The 20,502-nt window shown below is 42.6% G+C and overlaps 1 protein-coding gene across 2 annotated transcripts in view; it reads left to right on the top strand.

Annotated features, from left to right (window-relative positions):
- The window catches only part of MAN1C1 (mannosidase alpha class 1C member 1), a 108,606-nt gene that overhangs the window by 13,429 nt on the left and 74,675 nt on the right, over window positions 1-20,502 (top strand). For both annotated transcript variants that reach the window (XM_075195343.1, XM_075195344.1), the window contains exon 2: window positions 1,430-2,117. In XM_075195343.1, coding sequence (XP_075051444.1) covers window positions 1,572-2,117 — 546 coding nt within the window. In that variant the 5' untranslated portion in view covers window positions 1,430-1,571. The remainder of the gene's footprint in view (window positions 1-1,429; window positions 2,118-20,502) is intronic.

The following is a 20,502-nucleotide window of genomic DNA, read 5'->3' as shown; positions in this document are numbered from 1 at the left end:
AGAGGTTGTTGAAAAGGCATTTCTTTCTTAGGTAATGTTTCATGGATGAACCACAATGGAACCAGAATTATATTTTTATACTGTTTTTCTCTGCCCTCCTCTCCATGATGCCATTTAGCTACATTGCCCTAAACTCTGTCACATCTCATTAGTTTAAAAGAAATAGAGTTATGGGTTCTGTACTTGTGAAACCTCTTATCCAGAAAGTTCCAGGAACCAGACAAAAGAAAACAAGAATTTTTTGCAACTACTATGGTATACATATAGACAATAAACATGATAATTTAGTACATTCTCCCTCAGTCACTGTGAGAACTGCTAAACAATTTAACTCCCAATTTAGAGCTCCTGCAAATTGAGAGAAGTGGGCATGGTCACACCATTTGTTGTGCAGCAATGCCCCCAAGGGGGCATGCACAGCTCTTCAGACCCCTCCACTCCCCTGAAACACCATGAATTGCCGCACACACCAGAGGCAGGAGCAGGTGGCACTAGTTAGTACTGTGTGTTGTTGTTGTTTATAGTTAGATGCAACATACTGGTCTAGATGCTTCTACTTCAGACTTGTCAACACATGGACATGTAGGAGCTGGATTAGCTGGCATACTCTGTGCTGCTACTAGCATTGTGATTCACTACATTGTTTTTGCAATGCCAATCTCATTTATGCACATTGGGTGAGATTCAGTTACCATCATAGCCCTGTAGGAGTCTTGTGTGAGATTCCTCTGTAAGCAAAAATAAGCAAGGATTTCTGTACTATAATTGCTGGTACAGCGCACATACCAACTTGCCCCCTCAGAGAAGAATCCGCTGTGCTCTTCTGCAAGCAGAAAGGGGCATCGGAGAGTCTATAGCGGCATCTCTGGGCCTATCACAAATTTGTTCCACCCCTGCTTTATCCCTAGTCTTTCAATGCAAGACAAACACCACAGGCATTTTTGTGAAACAGCAACAAAGTGTATGTGCAAAATGTTCTGCTCTCTGAAATTAAATTTGTGCATCAAACTCATTTGTACCCACAGATATTTTCATTCTGTCCATACGTTACTGTATTTACAAATTGTGAATCTTCAGCCTTGTTGCAGTAAATTATAATTGACCTCTGGGGTTAGAAACAGTTGCATGAATTTAAATGTCATAACAAATCACATGATGGTCCATGTGCAGGAGAAAGTAGAGGATGTCCTACATGCACACTGTTTTGGCCTTGGTGAGAATGATCCCTGCCTGCTCTGCCATCCTTTTTCAGCCCAAGCTCTGGTGTAGTTCATAGGAACTTTGGAAGGTGGAGATGGGGGAGGGGGGTCCATGGGCACAAGCCTATATAGTTGTGTGTGTTCTATCAATTGCACGGCTCAAATACCTTTTTCTCAATGTTGCATTACCTACAAATGTGTTTTTATTTGTTTAATTTTTTTTATTGCAGGTGTGAATATACTTGTAACTCCATGCTTCAAATATTACAGCAACCATCTACAAGAGAATCCGGAGACAAACTAAGATGTCTATGCAATGTCATAATACACATGTATCAACAAAATACATGTGATTAGAGGCAAAGTAAAATAATGTTTCTTAGGAAAATTTGTGGGATATTTCCAACTGGATTTGGACTTCGTCTTTCTCAGAAATTTATATTTTTATTGTTTTTGTCTGGATTTATTACACTTTGTTTTGGGACACTGTTTCTCTTACCAAACACATCAACATTTAGGAGGATATTTTTATCTAGTACACAAAGCCAGAAAGGCGAAAGAATACACAGCTATGCTAGTAAGAAAATGAACAAAAAAACTGTCGAAGATCAAAAGTCACTACTACAGAATACAAATCGCGAAAAGTGGAGATCCAAAGACAAATTTGATGTGGATGTAAAACCATTGGGATTTATACCCAGCAACTATGAAATACAAAAAGAAGACATTGCATTGAACAGAGAACATATAGTAGCTGCTAATGCCAAAAATAAAGAGAATGAAATAGCTCAGAAGAAAAAAAATGACTTTCTTTTTGATTATAAGGCTTTCAAAAAATCTCTTAAATATCCACCTTTGGGAAATAAACCTGAAACAAAAGATTCAGAAATTCGACAAAGAAAACACAAGATCAAAGAGGTAACTGTTTAACTTATTAGTGATTATTGATACACTCCACATTATTTGTCCTGTTGGCTTGCACTAATGCTTTTTTTTTATTTTGGTTTATGGTAAAATGGTATTCAGTTGTTTTTATAGATTTAATTTTGTATTTTTTGTAAGCAATAATATGTCACAGAATACAGGCCCGATTCATCAAGGCACGTATCTGCCGATTATGAGTGTATCATATGCAAAATCACTCTGCGCATGCCCAGAACCAGGAGATACTCTGTGAACTCAGCCCCGTCCACTGCATCAGCGAACACAATGACACTTTCTACAGCCTAAGATGTTCGGGGAGTGAACGGGGCAGAGAAGGGACGGTTTGCCGTAGTCAGTGTACAGTAGGGACATGCCAATCTCAAGCACAAAGCACCCACGTTAGAATCAAGCTCTGAGCATCTCAAAGTTACTTGTTTTTCTACAGTATATCTTGTTCCAGCTAAATGGCTGGTCTAAGTCCTGATCAGTAGTGATGACAGTCTCATATGCATGCTATAACATGTATTTGCAATTACGAGCGTCTTTAAAAATTATTTTATGCTCAGCAGACATTAACAACATCCTAATAAATGTAGAAATATATGTTCAGCGCTCCCTGTTGTGACTTATCAGTGGACGAGCAGCCACCTGGGAGTGGGGGGATAATAGGGATAGCTCAACCCTAAGTTAGCAATGGATTTACAACAGTAACTCCCTGGGCGCTTGAAACAGAGGGTACAATGTGTGATAGCAAAAACAGATTTATTAAGGGCAGTTAACGGGTAACAGCCCTACAGTGTATATTACACTGACAATGTAATATAAAATAAGACAAGATAAAATAAGCACATCAGCAATAAATATGCCAAAAACAGGCTAGCAATGTCCGTATTAATTTCAGATAAATCTACATGGACCATCAATAACGCGGTTCCCTGGTAGGGCTAGCAATAGTCCACTGTAACGCCAAAGACACGAATGTAGCCAGTCCTGTGCCGAAAGACAAATCACAAATCTCCTTAGGTCTGTCAGCCGACAGTAAGTTCCAATGGAGAAAGCTCAAAACGGACCTTGTAATAAAGACCTTACCCTTATTATTATAGGGCCAATAATATCCTCTCAGGTCCTTGTTTTGATGCCAGGAGAAGCTGATGCACAGAGTATTGCCGGTGCGCTGGAGAGCGATGTGACACCCGGAAGTTGCTGACAGTCTCGTGGTCGGCAGAGTTGCACATGCGCATGCGTGACCGGATCCGTTCGCTATCCACAACGGTGGTAAGAATCAGTTTGTGTTGCCCTAGAAGGGCGTGAGCTGGTCGCGTTTCGCACTAGGCTTCTTCAGGAATCGATAGTGTACTCCAGGCCACGGCCGGAGTTTAAATGTATAACTTCCTGGAAATCCTCCAATGGGTAGTGGCCTGGGCTGGATCTGTAAATGATGGACAGGCGGATTGTCCAATCTTTGAGTATGATGGTTCATTCTGGATAGGGATAGGTAGGGAGAACACTATCGATTCCTAAAGAAGCCTAGTGCGAAACGCGTTGGGTCGACCAGCTCACGCCCTTCTAGGGCAACACAAACTGATTCTTACCACCGTTGTGGATAGCGAACGGATCCGGTCACGCATGCGCATGTGCAACTCTGCCTACCACGAGACTGTCAGCAACTTCCGGGTGTCACATCGCTCTCCAGCGCACCGGCAATACTCTGTGCATCAGCTTCTCCTGGCATCAAAACAAGGAACTGAGAGGATATTATTGGCCCTATAATAATAAGGGTAAGTCATTTATTACAAGGTCCGTTTTGAGCTTTCTCCATTGGAACTTACTGTCGGCTGACAGACCTAAGGAGATTTGTGATTTGTCTTTCGGCACAGGACTGGCTACATTCGTGTCTTTGGCGTTACAGTGGACTATTGCTAGCCCTACCAGGTAACTGTGTTATTGATGGTCCATGTGGATTTATCTTAAATTAATATGGACATTGCTAGCCTGTTTTTGGCATATTTATTGCTGATGTGCTTATTTTATCTTGTCTTATTTTATATTACATTGTCAGTGTAATATACACTGTAGGGCTGTTACCCGTTTACTGCCCTTAATAAATCTGTTTTTGCTATCACACATTGTACCCTCTATCCTAATAAATGTATTTCATGAAAATAAAGAAAAAAACACTTTTTTCTTTTTTTATTAAAATTGTTTTATCATGTCTATATTATTATCAGGTTATTTTTTATTTTTTTCCTGTGCGTTCCTTTGCGAATTTATATGACGCACATAGGTATTGGACATATCCTGCAGCGTCTTCTGTAGTAGAGCACAGCAGACCTGCCACCGATTTCAAAAGCACATATATCGTGCTGTTGATGATTTCAGGAGTACACAAAGCCTAAAGACGTGCATTTCAAAATAAATGCAGGTTGCACTCACAATGCGTTTCTTGATGAATCAGGCCCTACATCTCTAAGCTTGGACAGAGTTAGGCAACTTCTAGGCAACCACTGACTCATTAAATTTGGCAACAAATTATCATATTTGTAGGAACATCAGCTTTTAGTGACAGTAGTTTTTTGACATTTTGTATTAGTATATTAATGGACAACATGGGATGAGCCACAGCAACCCGCTTTCACTTCTGTAATAAGTTAATCATCTAGGGGCTCTTATAGAGTTGGACACAAATAGCATTTACATCATATAATATGCTTTTTTACTTCTGTGCATGCCCACAAAGCACTAGTTACAGGTGCGCCATATGTAGACTGAGTCACATCTTGCGCTTTTAGCTGCTTGTGGCCCCTTGCGATTGAAGAGGCGGAATGGGAGAAGGAGGGGCATGCAAGACCGTGTTGCAGCAAATGGGACTTATGTAGACTGAGATTCGGACTTCTGGGTGCTGAATCACTAGTATAAGTGATCAGCTGATAATGATGATCAGCTTAGATGCGTCTGGCTCAGTAACATTGAAGATAATTTCCACCTGTGTTTTAAACGGGAATGACGTCCAACTCTACATGAGCCGTGTAGTGTGCTTAAATTGTAGTGAAATTGCTCAGGTGCGTAATTTTCCTCTCCATCTTGATCAGCATGATGGTTGTTACTGTGTAATAAAGGTTTACATTTATAACTTAACTTTATATCTCAGTCAGTGGTTTAGTTGTTGCCTTAAGAATCCTTAAGACCCCGAAGTGGAGTGATAGAATTGATGCTAAGGCAGAAATTGGCTTTGACATGGACAAAGACTTTTAATTAGAACATTAATTTAATATAACCTCAAAAGGCTTGAATTACATAGATTTTACTTGTTCTGACTACATCAGTTTGTTTCTTGTTGGCACTCTCTCTATCTCTGTTATCACTGACTGTTTATTTTATTATCAGTCCCTTTCATTTTCCTTTCATTTTGTCCTGGCCGAAGATAAGATCCATGTTATCCAATTTAGTGCTCCACCTGTTTCTTGGATAAGTAAGGTAATTCTAAAGCTAATAAATTAGGAAGAAAACAGTTTAATCCCTGGTAGGCAGTCCTTAATTCTGCACACGAACCTGATTGTCTTCCTCTCCATCTTAGCCTATAGGCAATGCAGCCATCGTCTTTGGGTGTATATTACACCCTACACTTCTAGTTAAAGATCTAAAGAAATGGACAAAGGCAGTTTGGTTTCTGTCTGCATCAGCCCTCCCCCCCATACACTTGTAGTAAAATAGAACAAAAGCAGCCTGCATAGACTGCAGAACTAGAAATTCGAATATACAAGGAAATGGACAAAGGCAGTTTGGTATCTGTCTGCATCAGCCCCCCCCCATCCACTTGTAGTAAAATAGAAATGGACAAAGACAGGTTGGTTTCGGTCTACATCAGCCCCCCCCCCAATCCACTTGTAGTAAAATAGAACAAAAGCAGCCTGCATAGACTGTAGAACTAGAAATTCGAATATACAAAGAAATGGACAAAGGCAGTTTGCTATCTGTCTGTATCAGATCCCCTCTCCACTAGGAGTAAAATAGAAAACTATTCAGCCGTTATATAATCTAGAATATAAATAGAAATTGAGAAAGGCAATTTGGGATCTGTCTGCATCATAATCATTAACATCCTCATTAGCGCCCTCGTCGCCTACATAAATCTCCCCCTCATCCTCTTCTATTTACAAAGTGGCATCCTCAATGTGTGTATTACCGGCTACACTCGGGCTGTTCAGGTACACATCAGCAGAACTGCTGAAAGGGTCCTTCTTTATGGGTACACTAACAGAATGCTCACGATTAGACATCCCACTGTTGGATGAACTCTCCACAGGGATTGGTGTCCTTTGTGATTCAGAGCAAACATTATCCTCTAATGCCTTACTGTTATCTTGCAGCTCGGCTTTGACCCGTAACTGTAGTTTTGCACCACTTGTAGGCTCAGTAACATTTTTTGATCTGTCACTAACAGACAAAGGTGAAGGCCTCATTCTCTCTTTGCCACTGCGTGTATAGAATGGCATGTTGGCAATTTTTTTTTATCGGCACTTAACTTTTTCTCATTTACACTTCTTTTGCGCTTCAACGTGGTAAATTTTTTTGGGCTGTGTGTTTTTTTGACAGATTTCAAAAGACTGTGTAGTTTGACATCGCCTTTCCCAGATGACGTACTGGGAACACTAACATCAGGACTGGTGACAGAACCTGGTTGCTCATTCTGCTCTTAGGTGGACTGCTTTGAATCCATTCTGAGCCCAACGCACTTGTAGTGCTACAAATTGTTTTAGATACTGCTGACAGATAGTACTTTTGACAGCCAGAAATATTAATGCAAAAGAATGGGGGACACCCCAAAAGCACTTTGGAGTGCTACAAATAATTTTTTCAATCTGCTGACAGATACTACTTTTGACAGCCAGAAATATTAATGCAAAAGAATGGGGGACACCCCAAAAGCACTTTGGAGTGCTACAAATAATTTTTTCAATCTGCTGACAGATACTACTTTTGACTGCCAGAAATATTAATGCAAATCCTCTATCCTCTTCTCTATCGATTGTTAGCAGAATTGGAATCAGAATTGTATTGTCTGTCCCTGCTCTAATCAGCCTGTGACTACACCCTGCTCTCTCCCTCTGTCAAATGGCGATGGATTGCTGTGGAGGCAGGTATTTATAATTTTCAAGTATCGCAAGAACCAAGCCCCGAGATCCGACGACGTCACGATGACGTTCGGCCTCGATTTGGATTCCGAGCGGACGGGAGAGTACCGAGCCTGCTTGGCTCGGTACTCGGATAGCCTAAGTTCGGGAGGGTTCGGTTCTTGGGGATTCGAGCCCGCCCATCTCTAATCAAAATGCATGTGTTTTACTAGCATATTAATCATAACCATGCGCTTTCATATTTGCATAACACAAGTGAAACTAATTGGAGTCAATGGAGTATTGACATCACTGGAGTTTGAACTTGTGTTGTTTTAACGCAAATTGGTACCTGACATAATAGTCCCCAAATAGCATTGTTGGATGTTGAGAGAGTCCATTCCACACTGTGCTCTACATTCGAAACAAACAAACAACAATTTGCTCCAACAATACAAATAATCTTTACATGGCCTCTAAGACCTAGTGACAGATGCACTGGTAAAGTGGTAAATGGCAGATGTGTATCTGTTTTAAAACCCCAGGGAGATTTTTTTGTGTTTGGAAAAGAGCAGATTGTTTTCGGCTGTAGGAAAAGCCGGTGTAAGGGTCCCTGGGTTATGAATGGAGAGAGAAGGGCGTGCTCCATTCCTAAGGCCCATTTTTGGTCTTTTAACCTGCTAGCAAGTTGGCGCTAGAGAGGAGTTGTACATGTGAATTGCTGTTAAAAATTTGCTAGGCAGTTTCCTCAGTCTCTCACTACCTGGGAAATAAGTCAGATGCCTGCTGATAGACAATTTGTTACCAGTAAGTTCTGTTGATTTGTGTGTGTGGGACATTAGGTGCCTCCACTTTAGAAAGGGTATTCCATATTGTAGTAATCTGAGCTGGAAAGGCTAGGACTTTTTTTATGTTTTGTTTATTTTTGAAGCTACTAAATAAAACTATCTGCGGTTACTGGACTGGTGTGATATTGTTTGGCTAATGCATAGGAAGTGCAGCCATTTACCCCAGGAAAGGGCACCCCTAACCTGACCTTGCAACACATGGTGGTGACTGCTTGCATTGCACTTCAATTGCAGACATAAAAAGACTATGTAAAAAATGTAAAGTGACAGACACCAATTTTTGGAAGAGACTTGTCACGCACCAAGCTCTCAGGTCCTGTTATTTAACCCTTCTCTGTTTTCTTAGCTGTCCCTGTGGTCCGCAGGCTCTGTTGGTCTCCGATCTCTCTTCAGGATGCTGCTTAGTCTGTCTCCACTCCAGAGATCCCTCCAAAACCAGTGCATGGGCGCTGCCATCTTGGATTCAGTCACCTGCTCTTAGCCAGTCAGAGTTCTGCTCCAGCTCATGTGACCGCAGCCTTCAATTAGGGGATAGCAGTCTTCATTTCAGAGTTCCTTCCAAAACCAGTGTCTGGGCTCCGCCACCTTGGATCCAGTCACCTGATCTCTCTCAGCCTGTCAGAGTGCTGCTTCAGCTCAGTTCACCGCAGCCTCCAATAAGGTGATAGCAGTTAGAATAAAAGGACTTTCTGGAGCCCTAAACTGTTGCCAGTGTAATGTTGCAATGTTGATTCTTCAGGCGCCAACCTGATTTCCAGCAATCTGCAGTCTTTTCAGTTATTCCTGCTTAGACAGTGCAGTCAGCATCCGCTCCAGCAATCCGGTCCCAGTCCGGTCCAGCAGTCTAGTTCCAGTCTTCTTTGCCAAATGTGTCCACCATCTTGCTATTCTTCACCACTTGCCAGTCTTCAGTGCCATTCATATTCTCTAATCTCCTGAACTCACAGCAACTACCATCTGTACCATGCTCTCATCCATGCAAAGGAACATAAGCCACCCACCTCTTTGCACATAGTCAGCTATTCTGCTCTAAAGACACAACCCAGTTTGGGTACAGAGAGATCCTCAAGCGTGACAAGAGTCTTATATGGAAAAATATTATGAACCCTAATACGGTTCATCATCAGCTGATTAAGGAAGTTACATTCTGACCTTCCACTACTCCTAAAGGTAACATGGAAGACTTAGTTAAAGCACTTCTAGAAGCTACCACGGTGCAACAGTTAGCCATTGAGATGGCACAGAGGCAACAGCAGTTAGCCATTGAGGAGATCCGGGGGCAACAGCGCCATGAGCGCAAAGCCCTAAAAGCGGTGGTGCAGTCTCTCACTACCTTGTTTGGAAAGGCTTCCCCAAAGGTCACAACTTGCTCCAGCTCTATACAAAGTAGTCATTTTCTGCAAAAGAGGACCAAGGGTGATGATGTGGAAGCCTATTTAATGACTTTTGAAAGAACCCGTGGAAAGAGAAATTTGGCCTAAAGGTCAATGGGCAAGCCTATTTGCTCCCTTCCTGTCCAGGAAAAGGTCTGTTATGTTCGTTTCATCGCTACCAATAAACATTGTCCAATGAGATTATTGTGGTTCCAATGGACAAAGAGATTTAATTGCAAAATATATCAGGATTTACAGCACGCCATTGTGACCCATAAAAGATATTATAATAAACAGGAGAGCATAATCTGAATACATTGCATTTCGCTAGCGCTTCCCCTGGGCCCAGTTACAGTCATGTTGTCTATTGTCAGGAAGAGAGATTTTAACAATGCCCAGGAGCTTGCTTATATGCAGTTTCAGATAACAAAAAAAAACTGATGATGTCACAATGTACACAGATAACATTCAGAGGTATTCATTGGTCCAGGGTTAACAATGTTCCAGTTGTCTGGGGGTCAGGGGCGGGCTGGGCCGGGGGGCAGGGGGGCATCGGCCCCCCGGGCCGCTCAGATTTTCCGCTTTTAGGGCCGGGGGGTAGGCCGGCCGGCTGCCCCCCGATGCAATTTGTCTGGATTTTTTTCAGATGCGGCCGCGTCAGCGCACAGGCGGCCGCATCCCATGACATCAATGACGTGGCATCAATGACGTGGCCGCATCCCGTGTAATGAGATGCGGCCGCCTGTGTGCCCCCCTGCCTGCAATATCCAAGGCCAGCGCCTGCTGGGGGTCATAGGTCAGTTCATGGTCATAGGTCAGTTGCCCCCCAAGACTGGAGGGTTACTTCCCCCAACTGTTGTCTACATGTCTTCCAGATGAATAACCAGTTCAAACTGACCCACAAAGTACTCTTGAGTATTAACTTCATATTGCTTATAACTTGCGACTGCTAGATGCGATTGTTACCCTGTCAAAACCGGGTAAATGCTGGTGAAACAAGCTTTAATATGAGACCAAACTCTTTTCCTTTTAGATGACATGAGTCATGTATAATTTCATCTCTAATACATTTTACTAATAAATAAATGTGGATTGGAACCTTAATAAATGTGTGTGTTATTAATCCGTGTGATTGCGCCATTACACGTGGCGTAATAATCGCAATTGCACGGTAAAACAATATTAATTAATTAAGTTTACTTCATCCAATATATTCATATTAGTTCCTAGGCATATAGAAGAACGATGTGAGACCTGGCACATGGTCACATAACTGCAGGGCATCTAGGGGTAGAAAAAACTTCAGAGAGTATTTTGCAGCAGTTTTTCTGGCCTGGGTCCATAAAGATGTATCTGACTACTATGCACCCTGTCCTGACTGTCAGTACTATGCTCGCAGGCCACATTATAAAAATCTGCTTGTCCCATTGCCCATTATTGAGGTTCCATTTGAAAGAGTAGCTATTGATTTAATCGGACCTCTGATAAAATTCTGGTGATAATGGGTTACACTACAAGATTCCCGAAAGCGATACCGTTGCAAAATATGTCAACAAAGGCTATTTGTAGGGAACTAGTACATGCCTTTAGCCGAGTTTGGGTACTTAAGGAAATCCTCACTGACCAAGGCACCCCATTTATGTTCAGAATTATGAAAGTATTGTGTCGCTTGTTTAAAGTTACTCAGCTGAGGACCTCTGTGTATCACCCTCCGACTGATGGTTTAGTGGAACATGTTTCTCAGATGTAGGAAGGAAAAACTGCAGTTTTGCTGACAGTGAGAGAGCATCTGGAACAGGACCAAAAGGCACAACAAAGGATATATAACAGTAATACTCAACTTCACACCTTTGCTCCTGGGTATTTTGGTACCCACGGTAGAAAGTATGCTTTTGGCCAAATGGCAAGGACAAATTAAAATCATGGAAAAAGTGGGCGAAGTTAATAAGGTATACCAGCCAGGGGAATTTAAATATGGAACAGATCTACCATCTAAACCTTATAAAACCGTGGAAAGCTAGAGTAGCTGTCGGCTACCCCGGTTCCTCCAGTGACCACTATACCTCTGGTTTCAGAAGCAACAGTAGCAAAAACCCTCACTATTACTGACTATTCAAAAGGATGAGGCTATTTACAATAAGAAATGGAGACTTGTTTTTGGACATACCGGGTAAAACAACAGTCAACATAACATAGTCCAATTTAAGGTTAATCTAAAATCCTATAGAATACCAAAAGCCCAACGTAAGTTGGTGTCTCAAGAAATTTTAAAAATATTGTTATTACTTTGTAATCTAAATAGTGTATCTATGTTTGATACCTACCCAATGCCGCGTGTGGATGAGCTCATTGAATGGCTGGGAACAGCACGGTACTTAACCACTTTAGATTTCAGAAAAGGGTACTGGTAAGGGTGGTTGACAGACAAGGGAAAAGAAAAGAGCTTTTTCTGCAACAGAGAGTCTGTTCCAATACCATTTGAGTTACACGGGGCACCCGCCAATTTTCAGCGAATGATGGATAGGAAGGTCCTATAGACAATATGCGGCTGCTTACCTTGATGATATTATTATTATTAGTTATCCATAGTCCTGATTGGCATTTTCACCTACCCAGGGTACAAGCAGTGTTGATTGGACTCCATCTGTGAGGCAGGGTTAACAGCCAATTCAAAAAAGTGTTGCCTAAGGAAGGAGGAGGTGAAATATCTGGGGTACACCATAGGCAGAGGTTTGCATATTCTTCAAATAATTTGCATATATTCTCATTCTCTTCAATGACCTTTGCTAAGTGGGAAAAATTTTCATACGAAATTTCCTTTTGAAGAAGTGTTTTGAAAAACAATAGCTTTTTTCAAAATGCTTGGATTTTTTGTCACATCTCATAAATAGACTTAGATTTACCTTGTAAAGAAATATTCTAGTTGTTGTAATTTGACATGAAATGCAGCATTCCTATAGAAATCTTCTTTCAATAATTCACATTGCTTGTTCTGTTCTTCATAAAATGTAGCTATCTGTTCTCACACTTTAGAATGATATGGCAAATAAACACTGAATACTTCATCGGCCAACTTTAGCATATTACGAAACTGACGATACCGTGTTGCATTTGCACAAATATAGTTAACAATACTGATAACTTGTTGCAAAGTGTCACTTAAAATAGTAGATTTTGCTGATGCTAGATACAATGAACAGAAATGAGAGCATCTGGATCTGTTAATACCTTTTTTATCTGTGCAATAAACCCTTCATGTTTTCCTGTCGTGCAAGGAGCACCGTCTGTACATACTCACTAAATTTACCAAATTCAGTCCCGTCAGTCGTGACATTTATTTTGAAAGTTGTTGAATATATCTATTCCCCGTGTTCTGCTCGCAAAAGTGCCCAAAGTGAGTAACTCTTCGTAGCAAAGAAAATCTTCTGTTCTGTCCCGAATGAAGTATAAAACCTGTGTCGCGTCATTAGTATCAGTTGAGTCATCCAAAGTGATTGAATGATGTATATTTTCCTTTTGAGTATGACGTTGTTCTGTTACGTTGAAGGCTAATCCATGCTGCCGATCAGTTATGATTCTCCTTGAAAGAAGCAGTTGTTTGTGCTTTAAAACGCTATCAGGGTCTAAGCATCCTACAACTACGACAATGCACTCTTTCGCGATTTTGACATAACTGAATGGCTTCCCTTTTTTCCGCGAGTATATAAGCTATTTTATAAGTTGTTTCGGGGGTCATTATTTCCAGGTCTTATTGCTGCTTGAAAGAATTGTCTTTGCTTTTGCTTTTTATCTTTTAATTTCTGTAATAGAACCTTTCGTGCCTCTCTTTCTAATTTTAAATATTTGTGGTCCTTATGCGTGTTATAATGCTGATGAACATTTAATTTCTTCAGTGTTGATATTGCAGTATATCAAAGCAACCGGTGGTAGTCAGTATATCGATGCTGACTACACCGACAAGACTTACCCCAACGAGCATCCATGATGACTCTTCTGTGAACAGACTGCAACCAATCCCGATGAAGGAAGACGCCGGCGCGACTTGATGTCAGTGACATAGGCGACGCTGTTAACGCTGCTTTTAAGTGGATAATGTGAGTATGCCGCTATGTACAATCTACAACCCTTTCTAAAGTACATTGTACATAGCAGCATACTCACATTACCCTCTTAAGAGCAGCATTAACAGCGTAGCCTATGTCACTGACGTCAAGTCGTGCCAGCATCTTCCTTCATCTGGATTGGTTGAAGTTGGTTCACAATAGAGTCGTCATGGATCCTCGTCAGAAAGCATCTGTCCGGACTGAAGATGTCCGGGTAAGGCTTGTATGTGTAGTCAGCGCTGTTATGCCGTACCCCACCCAAAGCAACTAAATCGACTTTTTCAATCTTTAGCAGAAACAAGATAATATTGTAATTCCCAATCCTTATTAAAAAATTGTTTTTCTTCTTTCAGCGTTCTCTTGGTCTTCTTTGACATGATGGGCTATTAAGCAGACAGAATAAAAAATACTGTCAGGCTATGCAAATATTAAAAAAATCCACTTCAAATAGAAACAAAGTGCACCGTTATCAAAAGCTGATAAAGAACTGCCCAAAGATTATTAATATATAAAAAGATTGAAAACTCCATATCTAGATAAAAGCTGTTGCCATTTTGCATCCGGCGCTCGTTTGTGAATTTCGGTCTCCATTTCTGGCGGCCATTGACGCAGCGTTGTATAGCATCTGAGCGGTGAACTCAAATTGTATATCGGTGGGGGTAAGGGAGGGGGAAATACTTTCCATAAGACATATTATGTATATTTACATATGCAGATAGGAGGTAAATAACAATTTATCAATATTGACTGTAAATTGGCATTTACAGTTGTTGAAGTTAATGTTATTTTAAAAGGATCCCACCAGTGACGCGCAAATATCATTCACATGCGCAGTGGCGGATCCAGGGGGGGGTCGCCCCCCCTAGCAGACACTTGCTGCCAACGGCTGCACAGTATGTGCAGGTCCGTCCAGCCGTGACAGGCAGGGACAGTGTGCTGCTCGGCTGCTCTGAAACACAATCAGAGCAGCCGGGCAGCACACTGTCCCTGCCTGTCACGGCTGGACGGACCTGCACATACTGTGCAGCCGTCGGCAGCCTAAACTGTTAGAAAGGGGCGGGGCCTAAATCGCCCCCCCTAAATCGCCCCGGGTACAGTAGTTTTCTAGATCCGCCCCTCCACATGCGTATGGCATATCAGTAGTTGTTACTTTGTGCCTTATTTTACTACCCATTTACTATTTCAGTGGTCGCTTCCAACCGACCATGCGCACAAAGCGCAAAATTTTAGAGTAATTTTTGCCTAGAACTACCGTACTTGACCCCCATAGACTCTTGCCAACCAGCCTTGTGGTGTAGTGCCATTAAGACGGGGAAGTTATCAGACATTTTAGAGTCACATTAGAACTAAATCATGAATGTAACAGACGTTCATTTTGCCCTTATAACTTACTAATGTTATAATCGTGGATCATTTTGTTGAAACTTATTCTACTCTTGGGTAATTTAAATACGTTCATTTTAAGAATAAAATAAAATTTAAAGGTGAACAAAAGCATATTAATATAAATAGAGGATTTTTTTCTGTATGTAACCCCTGGGGATGCTGCAGTTGGACTTGAGCACCCAGGGGCTAATAATCACAATTGCATCAGTAAGAAAAGAGATGCATATAGCTATTTACCAGTCAAGGAGAAGGAACTACATCTCCCAGAAAGTTGTTATGAAGAGGGGGCGGAGCCTAAGAAGACTGAGAAACCAGAGGGCGGAGAGAGAGAGGGAGAGAGGAGCATCCTGGGAGAGACTGAGCTGTGTGACCAGTTCAGATAGGTGACCCTAGGCAGAAGGGCACTGGATGAGTGATCTGAGCAGAGAGAGCAGTCTGCAGAGATATCAAAGCTCAGTGCAGTTCTGAACAGAACCTGCTGGAAGCCACAGTTTGAAGCTGTAGGAGGAGGTTTGCATGCATCTCTGAAGAAGGACATTTTACAAGTCAGCCATTTTGGAGATAATCAAGTTCAGACCTGTGACACACTGGTGCAGATAAGTTACTGGTTATTTTTATCTATCTGTTGTTGTTCAAGTGGGGTTTGGACTATATCTGGCCACAAGGGCTGAAGAGTTAGGGATAGATGGGTGGGCAGGTAAATATGCACCAAGTGTGTGTCTAATCAGCACTTGTGGAACTACAAGTCCCAGGATACAAATTAGAAAGGATTTTACAGTTGTTGCTAGAGGAGGGTCTGCATACTGTGACTGCTGTACCTCACTGCAAGTGATTTAAAGACCTCCAAAATCTGCAAACTGGACACATGATGTTTCCATGCCATGCTGCATACATACAGAAGGGCCCCAACTTGCAGTGTACTGCTCTATTTGTGTGGTGTGTTTGAATAATGCTGTGTGTGTTTGGCAGTACATTGTAGGGCTATAAGGGAAAATATATAAATTCACCCTGCAAGATATTCACAGTATCAGGAGCAAGTAAGATATCTGATATATTTTTTCATGTGTATAAAGCTGTGACAGTTAATGGTTATATTGTTATATATTATATTATATTGTATGCTGTTATTGATTTATTGCGAGTTTTTGTGTTAACTTGGTGTGCATAGTTAGAAGTGGTGCGCCACTTTCATCCACACTGTTTTATTACTGTATTGTATTGTTTGCACTATTATTTCAAATTATACCAAAGTATATTTTTCTATAAAATTACAAAGCTGCATTTAGGATTTCCATTTAAATAAATGTGCCTGGCTGGCTTTTGCAGCACACATTTTGTCACAGAGTGTTAATACTGGGCAGGGGGTTTCCCGAATCTCCCCCTGGTGTATCTTTTGAACACCCCCCAGAAGAGAAAGCAGAGATTCGGGTGGAGGCACTGAAAACCAAGTACCAAGGTGAGAAGCATCTGCGTGGTTCAATATATATATATACCCTCACAACGCTTAATACACAAGGGGGTGTTACAGTGGAGGCACTGCTGAGATACTGAAGACACACTCAGTGAAACCCATCAGCACAGACGTCATGGATAGTATAAGAGAAGAAGTGTTTCTGTGGTGTGAACAACAGACTGTGGCCCCAACTCGATGTTTAGGGATCTATGGTGACTCTCAGGGAGTGACAGATGAGGAAGTCCTGCATGTGCTCCACAGGATTTATGGGGTAGAACATCCTAAAATCCTTGGATGGAAAGGTAGAGATCAGCATAAGACCAGTCTGATCCTCTGTGAGACGCAAGCAGAATTGGATAAAGATTTTCTTCCCTCCCTCGTTTCTGGGCCACAAAAACAACAATGGCATATTGTGATACCGTTAAAGCCAAAACAGCTAGTCGCAGCACCTCTTAATGCTGAACTTCCAGATGGAGATATTAACCGACAAGTATTCCCTCAGGCCAGGGAAGAGAATTCTCAGTCACCCTCCAGTACTAGGAAAACTGATGAGGATCAAAGCGAACTGTTCCTCACTGCTGTACAGAAACTGGTAGACCAGTTAGGAAAGTCACAGCATGAAGGGGGCTACAGAAGGCTCCGGCTCTTCTCAGGAATAAAACCAGTCCCTACTGGGGAAGAAACTTACGAGGCATGGAAAGAGATGGCTTCCCAATACCTGGAGGAATGGCATTGCTCCGAACCCTATAAGAGACAGCGGATCGTTGAAAGTCTGCGAGGTCCCGCTGGAGAACTAATCCAAGCTGTACGGAGAAGTGACCCCCAAGCCACTGCACGACACTACTTAGCGACTCTAGATCAGGAATATGGAATGGCAGAGGATGCAACAGATCTGCTCTATCAGCTACGCCACACCTATCAGGAGTCAGGGGAGACATTGTCCAATTATATCTATCGGCTGGACAAGCTGATCCACCTTATTGTGTCAAAGAAAGGAATACCCCTAGCAGAAGTAGACGACAGGCGTATGCAACAGTTGTTACGGGGTGCTCTGTCCCATGACCCAGTAGCGATGAAGATAAGAAATGCTCAACTAGGACAACCACCACCTACTTTTCTTCAGTTGATACAAGATGTTAAACAAGAGGAAGCTATAGTTAAATCCCGAGAGAGGGTGACCAAGAAAGTCAAGGTCGTACAGTCAAAGCCCGAGGCTGACCTTCCCAGCACTGAGTTAATGAAGATTGTGGAGAAACAAGGTGAGCAGATTGCTCAGTTGTTGGAGATGCAGAAGCAGATTCAAGCACAGATGCTGAAATACCACACTACCGAGCAACTGCACCCGAACATCCACCCCCGGCAAGTTCTCGAAGCTAACACTACTCGGAAACAGAACAATTGTTTCACTTGTGGAGAAGTTGGGCATCTCGCTAGACAATGTCCTCAGAGGAAGGGAGGAAGGTGGTCACCCTCACCATCCCACCGGGATAGGAAGCTTTCGGAAAACTGAAAGGGAGGACCAGGAACCCCCACACTGGCCCTCTAAAGAAAGCTGACATTAACACTGTGGGGAACTCTCACCTGGAATGGGGTCTTTTGCCCAAAGGATTGCTGGGACCCTCTCCTCACGTGCCGGCATGTCTAAATGGGAGACCTTGTATGGCCTTGCTAGATAGTGGTTCACAGGTGTCCATTGTGTTCGAGAAGTGGTACCGAGATAATCTATCTGACTTGCCCATAAAGCCATTGTGTGGACTGACCATCTGGGGTCTGAGTGACAAGAATTATCCCTACCTTGGGTACATCACTGTACCTTTGAAGTTCCCACGGGAAGTAGCTGGAATAGAAGAAGAGGTGAACGTGCTTGCACTTGTCTGTCCTGAGGTCGAAGGAGAACCTCGAGATGTCTCAGTGATTATTGGAACTAACTCCCATTTGTTCGAGATACTGGCCAACTGGTGCCAAGAGGTGGGAGGAGCAAGTTATAGTAAAACACTTAAGATTCATCCTATGTGCCTTGCTGCTTATAAGAAGAAAGAGGAAAAAAAATCTCAGAAAGAAACCACATTACAAATAGGAAGTTTTGATCAATGCTTTAATGGTAGTGATGCTAGTCAAGAAGACCGACACTGGCTAGTTATGCAAATGCTACAAAGAGAGGCTGCCTTCTCTTCGGGGGACTGGGATTTAGGTCTAGCGACAGGAGTGGAGCACCACATAAGGCTAACGGACGACAGACCTTTCCGAGAACGGTCAAGACGCCTAGCCCCTGCTGATTTGGATGATATTCGGGAACATTTAAGGGAGATGCTAGAGAATGATGTGATTGAGAGATCTGAGAGTCCCTATGCTTCTCCTATTGTGGTGGCTAGAAAGAAGACGGGAAAAATACGGATGTGCGTGGACTACCGGACATTAAACAAGCGCACGATTCCTGATCAGTACACTGTCCCTAGGATAGACGAAGCCCTTGATTGTCTTCAGGGAAGCAAGTGGTTTTCTGTGCTAGATCTACGCAGCGGGTACTATCAGATATTGATGAGTCAGAAGGATGCTGAGAAAACCGCCTTCATCTGCCTGGTTGGATTCTTTCAGTTCAAAAGATTGCCACAAGGATTATCAGGGGCTCCAGCCACTTTCCAACGATGCATGGATGATGTTGTGGGTGACATGAATTTCAGGGAAGTGCTGGTATACTTGGATGATTTGATAGTATTTGGCCAAACATTGAATGAGCACAACGAAAGACTCCTCAAGGTATTGGATCGCTTAATAAAGAAAGGGTTGAAGTTGTCCCTTGACAAGTGTAGCTTCTGTAAAACCCAGGTCAAGTATGTGGGATATGTTGTGGATCGGGAAGGAATTTCTACAGATTCAGCGAAGATAGAAGCGGTGAAAGAATGGCCTCGACCAACAATACTGAAGGAATTAAGGTCTTTTTTGGGGTTCTGTGGCTATTACAGAAGGTTTGTCCCAAACTACAGTAAACTTGTCAAGCCTCTTACAGATCTAACTCGAGGTTATCCTGCTCCAAGAGGTTCCCATCGGAAAGAGAAACCATTGTTCCGGGTAAATGATGCGTTCGGGGAAAGGTGGAGTGAGGCTTGCGAACAAGCTTTTGAAGGATTGAAAACCTGCCTGATTCAAGCGCCTGTTCTGGCATATGCCGATCCAGAGTTACCATACATTCTGCATGTAGATGCCTCCTTTGAGGGGCTTGGGGGAGTGCTATACCAAGTGCAAGAAGGAAGGTTAAGACCAGTCTATTACATCAGTCGAGGTCTCTCACCCAGTGAACGGAACTACCCGGTGCATAAGTTGGAGTTCCTGGCCCTTAAGTGGGCAGTTGTTGACAAACTTCACGACTACTTGTATGGAGTACCATTCGAAGTGCATACAGACAACAATCCCCTCACATATGTGCAGACCACAGCAAAGCTAGATGCAACTGGGCACAGATGGTTGGCGGCGCTGGCCATTTACAATTTCACAATAAAGTACAGGCCTGGGAGAAGAAATGTAGATGCCGATGCTTTGTCAAGATTACCGGGAAGGTTTGTGGAATCTCAGGAAGAAGAATGGATAGAGTTGCCAGCTCCAGAGGTGAAGGGGATGTGTCACGAGGGACGTGTGGTCGTGCCTCCAGTCAAAGAATGCTTAACAGCTCTAGGGGCAACGACAGATGCACTACCAAGACAATGTTGCTGGCTGAGTCAAATGGAGCTCAGTGATCTTCAGAAGTTGAGTTCAAGCCAAGTCAAAGAAGATCAGCAGAATGACTCCTCTATAGCAGCAGTTAGGTGGTCTGTTAAACACAGACAAAGAATCCACCCGAGTAGTTTGAAAACGGAGGAAGCTATTTTGCTAAGCAGACAGAGAGAGTCATTGGTGGTGAAGCAGGGGCTACTGTATAGAGAAACCAGCCGCAAAGATGGCAGAGAGAGGAAACAGCTAGTATTGCCAAAGAAGCACCGTCCCATGGTTCTCCGTGCGTTGCATGATAAACACGGCCACCTGGGAATAGAGAAGACCATGAGTTTAATTTCAGATAGATTCTACTGGCCGAAAATGGAGATAGACATTGAGAGTTATTGTAAATCTTGTG

This window comes from Mixophyes fleayi, chromosome 2 (assembly GCF_038048845.1).
Source record: "Mixophyes fleayi isolate aMixFle1 chromosome 2, aMixFle1.hap1, whole genome shotgun sequence".
Taxonomy (NCBI): Eukaryota; Metazoa; Chordata; class Amphibia; order Anura; family Limnodynastidae; genus Mixophyes; species Mixophyes fleayi.
Note: the sequence above shows the minus strand (reverse complement) of the source record. Positions and strands in the feature narration are given on the sequence as shown.